General features: G+C 48.3%; 1 protein-coding gene across 10 annotated transcripts in view; it reads left to right on the plus strand.

Moving 5' to 3' along the window:
• The window catches only part of SEPTIN6 (septin 6), a 64,910-nt gene that overhangs the window by 26,043 nt on the left and 22,963 nt on the right, over window positions 1-15,904 (plus strand). For 9 of the 10 annotated variants that reach the window (XR_013444831.1, XM_078065315.1, XM_078065313.1 and 6 more), the window contains 2 exons: window positions 11,963-12,149; window positions 14,648-14,809. Coding sequence is in view for 9 of the 10 variants with exons in the window: in XM_078065315.1 (XP_077921441.1) it covers window positions 11,963-12,149; window positions 14,648-14,809 (349 nt within the window). In the remaining variant the exon portion in view is untranslated. Of the gene's footprint in view, window positions 1-10,976; window positions 11,129-11,962; window positions 12,150-14,647; window positions 14,810-15,904 lie in introns of those variants that run through there. The other variant, XM_078065321.1, reaches the window with a different exon arrangement.

Raw genomic sequence — 15,904 nt, forward strand, 5'->3', positions numbered from 1 at the left:
GCAGAGGGTCAGCACTGGAAATACCGATTCGGATTATTAAGGTGTAGGGGCTGTGTTCCAACCGCAGACACGTGTAAGACCACCCAGGGTTCGGAGTGGAGCGTGGTGAACACTGGGCTACAGACAAAAACCTTAGGATGTTAAGTCAGCAGATGGAGCAAATGACACATTCTGGAAAGAGACTGAGCAGGAATATGCAGAGAGGTAGGAGGAGAGACTGCAGGGGGGTGGGGGGAGTTGAGAATGGAGTGTGAGTGAGGGGTGGGGCGGCTCAGACACGGGGGATGTGTTGAGGATTCTCCTGCTTCTTAGCTGAGCTGGATCCCCAGTTCTCCTATTTCTCCCTTGAAGTTCCAACAGCCATACCCATTTCCTGATAATGAATACATATATTCAGCTTCTTAATAATTGAACTGAATTTTGTTTTTCGTTTGACATCCTAGACGGACACCTCTGCTTTTTATAGCTTTGCTTATTATGCTAATTTTGTTTGCTTGAGAATAAATTGGACCCTGGGGAAAGGGGATGGATATTTGGGGTCATCTCAGCCACAGACGGCTCAGGATCTTTTCAATTAAATTTCTCACAATTCTCGGCAACATACATTTAACATATCTGATATTGGAAACTCTTTTGGTAATGATGGTTTGGGAGGACTGAGCTGATACGGCCCCTTAGAGGCTAATCTACTTCCATTACATTAGTAATATCCTTATTGTTTTTCCTGATTATAAACATGATACATACTAATGCAAAATCAAATAATACAAACTCAAATAAGTAGAAATGAAGAGCCTCTCAGAAACTGGGCTGGAGAGCAGGGGTAGAGCAAGCTCCAGGGATTCGTAATAAAAAGCAGTGTTTTCTCCATACTGATGGGCTCATTCGGGCATGGATATGTCAGTGCAGCCGTATTGAAGCAGAGCACGAGAATGTGATCCTTTACCCAAGGTGCGTGGTCTTCTAAGAAAAACAGTGATTAAGGCCATACCCTGGGGAAAGCCACTATTTAAAAGATGCAGGAGCACGGGGCGCCTGGGTGGCTCAGTGGGTTAAACGTCTGCCTTCGGCTCAGGTCATGATCCCAGGGTCCTGGGATTGAGCCCCGCATCGGGCTCCCTGCTCAGCCGGGAGCCTGCTTCTCCCTCTCCCTTTGCCCCTCCCCCTGCTTGTGACCTCTGTCTGTCTGTCAAATACATGGATACAATCTTAAAAAAAAAAAAGATGCAGGAGCAAAAGGAACTCAGGAGGGAGACCGAGGACAGGCTAGAACTTAGGCTTTGGTCTCAGACCGACCTGGGTTCAAGTCCCATCTTGTCACTGATTAGCCCGGTGATGCTGGACAAGTGTTTTGTGCCGCTGTCAGCCTATTGATAACTAATGTTCTGGCTGGTCCGGCCCCTGTGGTTCTTATGATTGCAAGACGCTGTCAGCAATAACCATCAGGGAACTTGGAGACCCGAAAGGTTTATTATTCACAGGTCCTGGGAAACACATGGCACAGCTGGGACCACACAGTGAGGTCTCGGGCTAGAGAAAGAGAACGCGGGTGTGGGTCTGGCGTTCTGCTTTTATTGAGATGGAGGGTTTAGGTCTAAGATTTGGTGGGCTTGCTCTAGATGGGTGAATTTATTGTTTGGATTTTATTTATTCACTTGAGAGAGTGAGTGAGAGAGTGAGCACAAGCCGGGGGAGGGGTGGGGGTAGAGGAAGAGGGAGGAGCGGACTCCCCACTGAGCAGGGAGCTGGACTTGGGGCTCGATCTCAAGACCCTGGGATCATGATCTGAGCCAAAGGCAGATGCCCGATCTACTGAGCCACCCAGGCGCCCCTAGATGGGTGAATTGAAAACATAAGAGCGAGAATTTAAAGCAGTGGAAGAGAAAAAACAAGTGGCCCAAAGGGTCACTTATGGAAATCAACCAAGATTTCTGAAACAAAGGAGCCCTGTGGGTGGTGGTGGGAGCGGAGGGAGGGCTGACTCTTCACCTTTAGGTGGCTGGCAGTATGTTTATTCCAGATAGTCAGTTGTCTTTGAAGTGGATGCCTCAGCAATAAAACTTAAATCAGGCACTTGCATGGCAAAAAAGAAAAACCAACTCTCAGAGCTTACACTATAAGACACTTAAATTCTCTATGGCTCAGTTTTCTCACCTGTAAAGTGGGGATGACGATGATACTAATATCTACCGTAGAGGGTTGTGGTGAGGCATCCTTGCCGTGTCTGGCATAGGAAATGCTTCAACAGTGCCGGGCACAGGGGCGCCTGGGTGGCTCAGTCAGTTAAGCGTCTACCTTCTGCTCAGGTCATGATCTCAGGGTCCTGGGATCGAGCCTCGCCTTGGTTTCCTTGCTCAGCGGGGAGCCTGCTTCTCCCTCTCCCTCTGATCCTCGTCCCGCTCATGCTGTCTCTCTCAAATAAATAAATAAATTCTTAAGAAAAAACAGTGCCTGGCACAGAGTAACTAACAAACAGAAGATATTGTTATGATCATGACTTTTATTGGTAGAAGAATCGAGGGAGAGTTGTACCATGTAGCATAATGGGAGGGAATAATAAATGGAACTGAAAAATATCCATTGGGTTTGGCACCATGAAGGTCATTAATACACTAAGGAATAATAATTCCAGGGAAGTTGTGGGTGGAAGCTAAATTGCCATGAGTGAATGGAAGATAAGTAAGTAAAGGCATCCGAATAACAAAAAGAGCAATAGGGTGGAAAAGTGAGACCAAGATCAAATTCATGTTTACACAGGAATTTCGCGTAATGTAAGTCAGCGGGGAAAGAATGGACTATTCAAGAAAATGTGCTGGGAAAATAGGCCATCCATCAGGAAAAAATAAAATGAGACCATCCCACACAAACACTAGTCACAAAAATAGATTCCAGATGGATTAAAAACAAATTCTAAAAATATGAGGAGAAAATATAGGAGAATGTTTTTATAGCTTTAGGAGTAGAGAAGGTTTTTGTAATTGTGATACAAAATCCCAAAGCCATATAAGAAAAGACCGACAGATTTAAACTTATTAAAATAAAATAAAAAAACCCTATGCATACTGAAAGATGCTATAAACAAAAGTAAAGACAAACTACAAATAGGGAGAAGAAATTTGCAACCTATATCACAAAGGCTTTTTCTAAAATGTAAAAAGAGCTACAGTTCTATGAGAAATAAACAGGTAATTGACAGAAGGGGAATTAGAAGTTGCCAACTAACATACAAACTGATGCTCAACCCATGTCACCAGTGATTAGGGAAGTGCAAAATGAAACAATGAAATATTTTTTATCCATCAGATTTGCAAAAATAAGAGATAAAAATACAATGGCCACTAACACCAGCAAATTTCATTCATGTTGCTGGGAATGTAGATGGATACAGATGTTTTAGAGGGCAGATTTGGTGGGACCTATTAAAATCTTAAATGTGAATTCCTTATGATCCAGCAGTTCCACTTTTAAGCATACAGTCGAGAGAAACAATTGCACACGTTCATGAAAAACATACAGAAAAGGTGTTCACTGCAGCATTGGATATGGAATAAAAAAAATTTTAAACAGCTGAAATTTCCACCAATGGAGCAACTGAATGAGCTATGGTACAACTGTACCATGGAATACATTTGGCAGTTTAAAAGAATGCAGTAGATCTGTGTACACTCACGTGGGTGTGTTATTAAGTGAAAAGAGAGGTTGCAGAATGATACACAGATCACGATGCCATTTGTATAAATCCACCCTTCCCAATGAAACACCAAACAGCCCCCGCATATAAATGCATAGAAAAAGATCTGCAAGGTGAACCAACAAACTGAAAATAGTAGTTACCTCTGAGGAGGGGAGCACAAGTATACATATTGGTCACGCAATTAAGAATAAGTTTTAAAAAAGAATGAAGTCTTAAAAAAGGAAGCAGATAAAGTGGGTGTAGACCGCTCATTTAAAAAGCTTTCCTGAACTGGGAAAAAGAGATAAGGCAGTGTGTAGAGGGAGGCAAAGAGGTCAGGAGCGACTTTTTTTTTTTTAAGTTTATTTATTTTTTGTAGTAATCTCGACCCCCAACGTGGGGCTCGAACTCATGACCCCAAGATCAAGAGTCGCATGCTCTTGCGACTGTGCCAGCCAGGCCCCCCCCAGGGGTGATGTTTTTGAGGCTGAGAGAGAGGATGAGGGCTTGAACAGGAACAGAAGCTTCGAGGACAGAGAGGAGGAGGCAGGTATAAGAGAAAGAATCCACAACACCTAGTAACCAAATTGATATGGGGGATCTAGTTCAGTTGATAACATTATACTAAATGTCAGCTGTGTGAGGTGCCAGGGATACTAAGAAATAAGGAAGTTGTAGTTTAGTGGAAAGGACTAATACGTAGCATACAAATTCTACATAGTGTAGTGAGTACGATAACAAAGGCAAATGGAAGGAACTGTGGGGAAGAGCGTAGCAATCAGCAGAGCCCAGTGGGAGTATAAGGTGGAAAGGAGGTGGTCAGGAATGGCTGGGCTAAGTCTTGAAATCTTGTAGGATGTGCACAGGTTAGCCAACCGGCGTACTGTGGGTATTCAGTACCTATTTGTCGAGTGAATGAAATATGCATTGATGGGAAAAAGAAAATTTGAAAAAATACATCTGGGGGCGCCAGGGTGGCTCAGATGGTTAAGCGTCTGCCTTCGGCCCAGGTCATGATCCCAGGGTCCTGGGATCGAGCCCCGCATCGGGCTCCTGGCTCAGCGGGGAGCCTGCTTCTCCCTCTGCCTCTGCCTCTCCCCCTGCTCATGCTCTCTCTCTCTCTCTCTCTGTATCTCTTTGTCTCAAATGAATAAATAAAATCTTAAAAAAATACATTTAAAAAAATACCTCTAAGGTTTTATCTTTCAAGACCAAATGCATCCATTGAATGTGTTAACGAGGATGTCGATGAGGGTAGAAAACAGTCTATGATGTGTTGAGGAGTGAATGAGAAGGAATGAATGAATGAGTAGATTATTCTTTCCAAAAGATCTCCATTTATCCATTAAATATTTATTGAACTTCTCTTATATGCCAGGCCCTGTGGTAGGTGCAGAAGACAAATTCTATTCCTAAGGGAAGAAAAGACATAAGGCAGTAGTTGGGGAGAATGTGTGGTCAAGGGGGATTGAGTTGAAGAAAGATCTTTCTTTTGAGATGAGGGAAGACTTCAGCATGTTTATAGGTTGAGGAGGAGTCAGTAGGGGGTGAGGAGCTGATAGATGAAGCAAGATTCTCAAAGAGCCTGAAAGGGATGAGAGCGAGTGCACGGAGGGTGATGGGCCTTGCACACGATGAGACTAGAGGGCGGTGGGGAAGGGCTGATTCAGTTCTAGAAGGGAGAGACTGAGGCAGGAAGTTGAGCTGGTGTGAGGCTGGTGGCCCCAGTTTTTTGGTAATGTTGGAGGTAAGACCATCTCTCGAGAGTGAAGTTTTGGAGCTTGAGGAAATGAGTGCCAGTTTGGAATGGTCAACAAAGGCAATGGGAAGGCAGCCAATCAAGGTCAAGTAAAGGGATTGTCCTGTTGCTCTATCTGAGGTTGGAGGCCATGGCTTTGAGTGCCAAGGCTTTTGTGATGGCCTCTGGCTAACTTCAACAGCAGCGGTGTGGCGGCCGAGGGCAGATCCTGAAATGTATTCCGCGCAGCACTTTGCTGGGCCAGAGGGTGGAAGGCAGGGGCGTAGGGGAGATGAAGGTGTTGATAAAAGAGTGGTTCGGGTAATCAGTTATGGGGTTCAGCTGGGGCCGAGAAGGAGATGAGGCCAGGGAGGGGCTGATCGCCTATGAGACAGTAGAGAGGTCAAGGTACCCGAGGATTCCGTGAGGTGAAAGATCAGGTTTGGGAGGATCCAAGGTGTAAGAGGGTTGGAAAGATGAGAGGTTGTGGCCAGAGCGCGGGGAGTTAGAGAGAGGATGTCTTGGGGGAAGCTGATCGGGCCAATGGTAAGGTGTGTTGGGGGCTGAAGTAGAGGGAGCCCGAAGATTGTGGAGTTTAGACAATCAGGGAATAAAGAGGCTGCAGGTTGATGGGTTGTCTACGAGCACACTGCTGACTGCTGTCACCCAGAACGGGGAGAGAGACCGCGTGGGTCAGGCGCCACCAGAAGACGATGGAATGGTCTAGAAGTGGCACTGGGCAGGGGCTACACGAATGCCCACCCCACTGACCCCAAGGCACACAGGTTGTGGGAGAATGAGCAGCCCACTCCAGAGCGGGCTGCCAGGGAATGAGGTCCTCAGGGCTGTGGTATCCTTCAGGGGTGGGGGGGAGCAGGAAGGGATTAGGTTTCCATTAGGGCAAAGAGGTAGGCAAGTTCTGTGGACAGGAAGATGATAGAGGCCAGCCTGCTTAAACTTTCATGTTGCATACAAGCCGCTGAGGCTCTTGAGAAGACGCAGACTCCAATCCCGTAGGTCTGGGCTAGGGACTGGGGTCTCTGCATTTCCAACAAGCCCGCACGTTTGGCTTTGTTCCTGTAGAGCTGACCTTGTGCCCCCTTGGTTTTGCTGGCCGAGATGGTTGTGCTCAAGCACAGTGTCTGTGACCGGGCCTTGTGAGTTTCCAGCGGGGGGGGGGGGGGGGGGGCGGGGCTCTGAAGGTGGGGCTACACAGAGGACAGCACGTGGGAGAGGGAGGAGACTGGCATGACCTGCGGGCATCTAGCAGGCGTCATTGGGGGGCGGTGACCACTGCAGCGGTGGGAATGAGCGAGACCACCCAGGGATAATGCGTGTGCGTTGTTAGTAGAATGAGGGCAAAAGATGGTCCGGGATGGAACCTTTGAGACAGGCCAAGATTTAAGGCGAGTGAGAAAGAAGAGTTCTCAAGGCAGTGAAGCCAGAGGGCAGTGTTTCAAGAAGGGACTGGTCGTCAGTGTCCAGAGAGATGGCAATTGAAAAGTGCTCGCTGAGAGGTAAAATCATTAGTTTTCTGTAATATGACTGTTTAAGAAACCCAAGGTAATCAATCATCTGGAAAACACTTCTAATGAATACCAGTTCAGTTAGGTAACCAGTTTCTTTTTTTTTTTTTAAGATTTGTTTATTTATTTATTTGAGAGAGAGAGACCTTGCACAGAGAGAGAGGGAGAAGCAGACTCCCTGCCGAGCAGGGAGCCCGATGCAGGACTCCATCCCAGGACCCTGGGATCATGACCTGAGCTGAAGGCAGACGCTTAACCGACTGAGCCACCCAGGCATCCCTAGGTAGCCAGTTTCAAAAGAGACATGAAGAAAACCATGGACTTCTTATCAACCGACAATAACTAACAAGAAAACATAATGGAACAGAAGACCTCATTCACAGTAAAAACCCCTTACTCTATCCTGCCCACAGACCCGATGTGATCTGTCCCCTGCTACCTCGCTTGCTTCATCTCTTACTGTTCTTGGTCCACCCCCTTTTTTAAGTAGACTCCACGCCCAGCATGGAGCCCAATGTGGGGCTTGAACTCACGACCCTGAGATCAAGACCTGAGCTGAGATCAAGAGTCAGATGCTTAACCGACTGAGCCACCCAGGCACCCCTGTTCTTATTTTTAATAAGGTGAAATTCACGCAACATAAAATGAACTATTTTAAAGTGAACAATTCAGTGGCATTTAATACATTCACAATGTGGTGCAACCATCACCTCTGCCTCGTTCCAAACATTCTCATTTCCCCAAAAGGAAACACTGAACACTAACTCCCCACCCCCTTCTCCCCTCTTTCCCCGGTAACCACTCTTCTATTTTCTTTCTTTATGACTCTGACTATTCTAGGCACCTCCTGTAAGTGGAATCATACAGTATTTATCCTTTTGTGTCTGGTTTCTTTCACTTGAACGGTGTTTTCAAGGTTCATCCCCAGGGCAGCATGCACCAGAATTGTCTTCCTTTTAGAGCCTGAGTAATATTCCATTGTCTGGATTGCCCACATTTTGTTTAGCCAGTCATCAGTTGATGGCCACTAGGTTGTTTTCACTGTTTTTTTTTTTTTTTAAAGATTTTATTTATTTATTTGACAGAGAGAGACACAGCTAGAGAAGGAACACAAGCAGGGGGAGCGGGAGAGGGAGAAGCAGGCTTCCCACGGAGCAGGGAGCCCGATGCGGGGCTCGATCCCAGGACCCTGGGATCATGACCTGAGCCGAAGGCAGATGCTTAACCGACTGAGCCACCCAGGCGCCCCAGGTTGTTTTCACCTTTTGGCAATTGTGAATAATTCTCCCTTCCTGCACTAGCTCCCAGCTCCCTTGCCTTCTTCCTATTGCAGATCTCCTCAAGCTCGCTTCTGCCTCTGGACCATTACCTTTGTTATTCCACTGGAATGCTCTTCTCCTAGATTCTCCCATGGCTGTCTTATGCAGCTTAAAGGTCACATTGTCGGGAAGCCTTCACAGTCACTTTTTTTTTTTTTTTTTTTTAAGATTTTATTTATTTATTTGACAGAGAGAGACACAGCGAGAGAGGGAACACAAGCAGGGGGGAGAGGGAGAGGGAGAAGCAGGCTTCCCGCCGAGCAGGGAGCCCGATGCGGGGCTCGATCCCAGGACCCTGGGATCATGACCCGAGCTGAAGGCAGACGCTTAACGACTGAGCCACCCAGGCGCCCCTCACAGTCACTTTTTATCCCCATTATTGAAAGGAGTAAGAAGTAGTGTCCAGACCAGGAATTGTTTTTTAAATAATTTTCTAAAAAAAGATTTTTATTTATTTGAGAGAGAGCATGAGCAGGGGGAGGGGCAAAGGGAGAGGGAGAAGCAGACGCCCCGCTGAGCAGGGAGCCCGAAGGGGGGGCTCGATCCCAGGACCCTGAGATCATGACCTGAGCCGAAGGCAGACGCTTAACTGACTGAGCCACCCAGGCACCCCATACCAGGAACTGTTTTGTGCCTTTGGCCTCCTTAGCAATCCAGTGAGGCCTATGGACTCATACTTCAAATAATGGCTTTAAATGCCTAAAATATGCCCATTATACTAAAAATACAGTTCTCAAAATATTTTCAAATTGTGATTTAGTGATCTATGTCCTTCTTTATTAGTTCCTGAAGTAATATCTATATGCAGCTCTAATAACTATCATAATTTAGAAGGTATGTAAGTATAAATGCTATTTTGAGATATTTGCAACAACTGTAATAGGAAGCAGAAATATCAGTGATTTCTATTGACTGTGAAATCACAGGTACTGCTAAAATTACTGTAGATTGTTACCTACATTTGTACCTGAAGAAACTGCTAAGCTTCAGTGAGAGCTCAGTGAAAACGAGGTGGTGTTTTCCTATCCAAGTTCATGGATCCTGTGAATCCTTGGAAGTCTGTGGACCCCAGGTTAAGAGCACCTGCCCCAGGGGCGCCTGGGTGGCTCAGTCAGTTAAGCGTCTGCCTTCAGCTCAGGTCATGATCCCAGGAGTCCTACGTTTGGCTCCCTGCTCAGCAGGGACCTTGCTTCTCCCTCTGCCTGCCGCTCCTCCTGCTTGCGCTCTCGCTCTCTCGCTCTCTCTCTCTCTGACAAATAAATAAATAAATCTTTAAAAAAAAAAAAGAGCACCTGCCCTAAAATGTGAAAGACAAACAGTAGTGATGAGGAGGGGTGGATTATGTTGGGACTGGGTTTTTTTAAAAGACTATTTATTTTAGAGAGAGAGGGGAGGGAAGATCGCGCGGGTGCGTGCGTGCACATGAGCAGGGGGAGCAGAGGGAGAGAATCTCAAGCAGACTCCCTGCTGAGTGCGGAGCCTGTCGCGGGTCTTGAGCTCACGACCCCGAGGTCACGACCTGAGCCAAAACCAAGGGTCAGACGCTCAACCGCCTGAGCCCCCCAGGTGCGCCTTAGAGCTGGGTTTTTGTAGCAGATGGAAGAGATTGTAGGAGGCCAGGGAATAATGAGCGAGAAGAAAGCTGCCTTCTCCACCCCTCCATGGAACTTGGGTGTGAGAGATGTAGAAATTTCCAGCTGAGAAGGTATCTGAGGGAAGCTCCATCTTTGAAGGGGAGTCAGGTATGACCTGGGAGAAAGAAACATTTGTGCAGAGACTGCCTGTGTGAATAAGGGATTCGGTTTATCATGGACTGGGGGCCAGTGAGCACAACAGAGTGGGGTGGAATCCTTACTAGATTCCAGATAACCACGCTGGACACTGAGGATACACAGATGAGTAAGACAAAGATGAATCACCCATTATGATTAGTCTAGACCAAATGCTGTCGGTTGATTGGCTGGTCTGGCTGGTCTGATCCAGGGACCCCCTAAGGGCCTGAGGCAGCTGCAGAAAGATAGGCCCAGGGTATCACCAGAGATGAGGGGGAGGGAGGGTGAGAAAAAACTCAAAAAGCACTCTTTTCTCCTTTGGTTCCTTTTACAGAACAAAAAAATGAAGTAACAAAAAAAAGTTATGTAATGGAGAAAGAAAAAAAAAAGAAGCAGTGCCATGATTCGATAATTCAAATGAGCCAATCATCCAAAAATTAATTAGAGGGGTCAAAGGGACGCATCCCCCACCCTTGCTCCTAATTCTTCAGGAACCTTCTAAGGATCTCTGCAACCAAGAGATTCTTGGATGCTGTTACCCTTCAGAATGATCTTTGGCTCAGAGGGATCAAAGGAAGAAAAAAAAAAGGATTTTATTTTTAGAATTTTCTCTGGGGCTCTAGAGATAACCTGCACCTGGATCTCTCGTCTGTATGTAGCGCTCAGAATCTAGGATTTGTCGATTCTTTTTTTTTTTTTTTAAAGCTATTTTCCCTTCTCTACCGGGGGATCTTTCGGAAAGGCTCAGGTTGAGGGCTGCCGCAGGTGAGAAGCCCTGGCCCGGTCCCCGCTCCCTTCGGTCTTGTTTCTATCTGACGATGCCGTAGCTGCAAGCTCACTGCTTGGGTTACAAACCTCTTCTGGCTTGAAGGGAGGAAGCCTTGGATGGCGAGGCGGCAGACAGATGGGGGGATGAGAGCAGAGGCAGGGTTGAAGCCACGCCGACCTAGTTAGAGCAGAAAGAGGCTGCAGGGGTGGCAGGAAAGGCCCAGGAGAGAAGAGAGAAGCTTCCCGGGACGGCGAGGAGCAGAGGACTGGCTCTGGTTTAAGACGCCCTGGCAAGACTTGGGGTCGTGAAGGGGACTTTGTGTGGAGACTCAGTGAGCTGGATGTGTGTGTGTGTACGTGTGTGTGTGTGGGGGGGGGCAATCTTTACCAAATGTTGTCCACATGCTTAGATTTTAAAGTCACACTCTTGGAGGAAATGAGAACCAGAAAAATATGGACCTTAGGAGAGCCATGTGGGCAGTGCCGGAGACCCAGCAAGACTGAGCAGAACCCAGAGCATCGTGACGAGATTCCCCCGCAGTGGGTCAAGGCCAGGTCCCGGCCACCACCACCGGGTACCCAGCTCCCACACTAGGCACGGGGGGGGGCAGGGGGGAAGACGCAGGGAGCACAGACGCGGAGCCCGCCCGGAGCACAATCAGCCCACCCACAGACCCTGCCAGTGGTCTCCACACTGCATCGGGGCCCCATGCGGGAGAGAGAAGAGCCCTTCGTGGCCCCCGCCCCTCAGAGGGACGCGGTCTGTTTGACGGAACGGTAATCCTTGTGAAGGGAGAGTAAGCGATCCCATAGCATAATTACTTTTGTTTATGCTCCGGGGTCACAGAAGGGATTTCTGGCAGAACAGGGGAAGGCTGTGTGGAAGACGAGGTGGACAGTCCATGGCCCTGAGGTGTGGGAGGGCAGGAGGGGGATGAGAAGAGAGATGCGGGCACTCCAGAGCAAAGGTACGCCCAGAGGCAGAAGTTCGGCTCCCGCGCCGACCAAGTTGGTGGCCGGCCCGTCGAAGGGAGATGGAGGGAATGCAGCTGGACGGGAAGAGTCAGATGACCCGGGCATTTCAAACTTCGAGAAGGGACTGTACCGAAAGCCCGGGTTTGGAAGCAGTCGGGCCATGTCCCTGCTCTCCCCCAACCCCTCCCCAGCTACAAGCCCATCGTGGAGTTCATTGACGCCCAGTTCGAGGCCTACCTGCAGGAAGAGCTGAAGATCCGCAGGGTCCTGCACACCTACCACGACTCCCGAATCCACGCCTGCTTGTACTTCATCGCCCCCACGGGCCATTCCCTGAAGTCTCTGGACCTCGTGACGATGAAGAAGCTGGACAGTAAGGTACAGAGGCAGGCAGGAGGGCGGGCGGGAGGCAGGGCACACCGGAATCACCCTTACTGGTCTCTCAGGCCAGGCAGGTGCCAAATTCCAGGAGACGCTCTGTGGCCTCTTCATTCCCTGTCCCTCCAGAGAGATGGTGTTATTGATCCAGCACCTGCGTTGTATGCTTTGTGATCTGTTTTCCCAGCGCTGGGCGTGGGTCTACCCTGAGCCGTCTTTCTGCCCTGATCCCTCCGGGGGTTAAGGGTGGCTGCAAGCAAGATGGCGGTCCGGGCCTAGGGGCTCAGCTGTTGGCAATGGGAAGGCGTTTTTTCTTTGCCCCAGGATTAACTGGCCTGTTCGAGAATCGAACATGCAAACCTGACTTGGAAAGTTATTATTTTTATTATCAATAATAATTTCAGTAACAGCAGCTAACATTTGTTAAATCCTCATTATATGCCACTATCATGCAAGCACCCTCTGGAGTATCTCCTTGAATTCCCACAACCCGATAAGGCAAACAGCGTCATTATCCCCCACTTATGGAAGTGGACACCGAGGCCCTAAGAGGGTAAGGGACTTGCGTGTTGTCATGTAGCTAGTTCCTGGCAGAGTCTAGATTCGAACTCAGATCCCTGGCACCATGTTCTGTGGCCTCCATTCCTGAGAAAGATGGCTGTGGGAATCAGTCGTGTCCTGCTCTAAAAGGAACTGAAAAATGTAAGTCCCACACCAGATAGAAATCAGACAAGGATTCTTCCTGTGAAAGGAGTATTTTCTGTACAAAAAAACTGATGCGGGATTCCTTAAAAAGCCTAATACATTTCCCCCTAACATTTCCTATGTGCCTAGCACTGGGATGAGTACTTTATAGGCATTATTTTATTTCATCCTTCCAAGAATCTAGTGTGGTGGATGCTATTATTCGCACTCCCTCATGAGAAAACTGAGGTACAGAGAGTCAAAGAGCTTGCTCCAGGTCAGACAACTTGTAAGGGGTCTGGGATTTGGACCTGGCTCTCTCTGACTCCAAGGTATTTTATTTTATGAAATTCTAATTTATATGCATTATTTAGTAGGCTCTCCGTGACAAAAAAACCCGACACTCAGCTCAAATCAAAATAGGAGCAATTTTTTTCATTTTTTTTTTTTTGCAGCAATGAGCTCACCCCCCGTGAGTACCCGGCTGCTCTGGAAATGTCGCTCTGCCCTGCATGTCCTGTATGGGGCAGCAGAGAGCCATGCGGCGGTGGCCCGCTGGGTGGGTTGGGTTAAGTTAAGCAGCCTTTGGCATATGCTTGTCGTGTGTCCATGGGGACACAGGGAAAAGTGACAAGGAGAATTAGCTCTGTCTACTCTTCCACCTTGGCAAAGGCTTTGACCCTCCCCCCTCCCGCGAAGGCTTCAAGGAAGGTACCTGCAGGGTCCAGTGTTCCTTTGCCCCGGCGCGTGAAACCGGAGGCCACCTTTACAGGTACTCCCCAGGCAAGGCGTAGAGCAGGCCGACTTCGGCCTCCAAGCGCAGAGCTCCTTCCGGGGCCCAAGCACTAAGGATGCTGCCCCACAGGAGCCTGCTGACGGCAACGCCTCTGCCCCCCGTGTGAGCCTGAGCTTACGTGTGCCCTGCCTCACAGGCATGTGCGTGTTGCAATTCTGCACCTGCCCGCCGCAGAAGCCCTGTCTCTCCTTGAAGTCCTTTCAAGGAGCAGGGCTCAGGGGGATTGAACTTCGGGGTAGCGTTAGGCCTTTGTCCTGCTGTCGGAAATTGGGCATATGTACCTGCTTGCTTTGTGCAGAAAGTAATCGCGAAACTCAGGTAGCGTCACTCCTTTTTGCATGAAGTCTCGGATCACGCTGGTAACCGCGAGGGTCTTCTTCATCCAGCCGGGTTGGTTCATAAGTTTGCTGCCAGAAAGGGGGCCAGGTGAGCGCCTTCACTGAGCTCTGCCCTGCCTCTCCTCCCTGCCGTGGCCCGTGGGGCTGGGTCCCTAACACACCGGGGCGAGCCTGCCCCGGATAGGTTGGGACAATTTACTGTTAACAAGGAGTGGCCGCCTCCCCGCCTTGTCAACCACAGATTCCCAACTGTCCTTTTTCTGCTTGGAATCACCCAAGCAGTGATCTCAATATGAAGATATCACACAGCTCATCAGTTTGGAGCTGAGCTGGTTAAGACTCTGGATTTAGGAAGAAGGCTAAACTTAGATCTGGATCCCAGTTCTGCTACTTACCTGCTCTGTGGCCTTGGACAAATTACTTAGCCTCTCTGTGCACTAATTTCTCATTGGTAAACTGAGAGAGGTGTTGTCAGGATTAATTGTGTTAATCCATGTAAAGCACTTAGTCCAGTACCCAGAGCTTAGTAAGCGGCACCCACTGTCATTTATTATATTGTGATTTGGCCACAGAGGTGGCCAGTCCCGGGCCGTTGGGTTGAGCTGGTGGAAGTCCTCTGCCATGCTGCTGTCGGTTGCAGATAACCAACAATGATCCCGCTTTTCTCCTCCCTTCCCCAGGTGAACATCATCCCCATCATCGCCAAATCAGATGCCATTTCGAAGAGTGAGCTAACAAAGTTCAAAATCAAAATCACCAGCGAACTTGTCAGCAATGGGGTCCAGATCTACCAATTCCCTACAGATGACGAGTCAGTGGCAGAGATCAATGGAACCATGAACGTGAGTGGGGGCACAGGGGTTCAACTTAATGACGATTTGCTGTTTCTTTTTTTTTAAGATTTTATTTATTTATTTTTTGCGAGCGAGCGAGCGAGAGAGCACGAGTAGGAAGGAACGGCAGGCAGAGGGAGAAGGAGAAGCAGGCTCCCCACCGAGCAGGGAGCCCGATGCGGGGCTCGATCCCAGGACCCTGGGACCACGACCTGAGCTGAAGGCAGACGCTTAACCGACTGAGCCACCCAGGCGCCCCTATTTTTATTATTATTATTTTACAAACTAGTCGTCGAACATCACCATCCATTTTAGTGCGGTCATCTCTCCATCATCTGAATTTCGGGTGTTTGTGAGAAAGAATCCAGAATCCAAACAGCTCCTTTCCCTTAGTGTTGGTTGCCTCAAAGCCTCAGAGACGCAGAGATTAATAGCCAGAGACTGAGGGAGGGAAAGGCTGACCTCAGGAAGAGTCTGGAGCCGGGGATTCGGACCTCTCCTTCCACCCTCCTCTTGGATGCGGCTTCGGTCTAAGCCAGTCCCCCTGGGCCTGCCAGAAAGGCAAACAGTCTTCTTCTCTGACCAAAACAATGCCATGACAAGCACAGCAGAAAAAGTTGGCTGGCTTCTGGGACTCCAGGATAATATGTACTCAGATCATCGAGCCCTCTACCCCCGGGGGGAAAAATGACCTATAGCCTCTGATTTTTCTGGTGACTAGAGAAATGTTATTTTTCAGTTTCAGGGTGATGCTTTGCTTTATTGAGTGTGAATGAATGAAAAAAAAAACCACCCCAACTTGCCATCTTTCCTCTCCTCTCCCACTCCCCCCCACAACTAGAAGAATGAGTAATGAGCAAGGCGGGGAGTCAAACATCTCCTCGTGCTTCTTTACAACGTGTTGATGCTGTTGCTGTGAAATCTTCAATGTTGTGATTTCAAGGAGACAGCTAATAGCTTTTGGAAAGCCTCTGCTTTGAGAACAGATTTTTTTTTTCTCTCTGTTGAGAGGCATCAGTTTTTCCTAATGACATAATGCCCGGGTATAACCAAACTCAGGAAAGCCTGGTAATAAAAGCCATTTTTAGAAAACTTTCCAGCTGC

This window comes from Halichoerus grypus, chromosome X (genome assembly GCF_964656455.1).
Source record: "Halichoerus grypus chromosome X, mHalGry1.hap1.1, whole genome shotgun sequence".
In the NCBI taxonomy this organism is placed as follows: Eukaryota; Metazoa; Chordata; class Mammalia; order Carnivora; family Phocidae; genus Halichoerus; species Halichoerus grypus.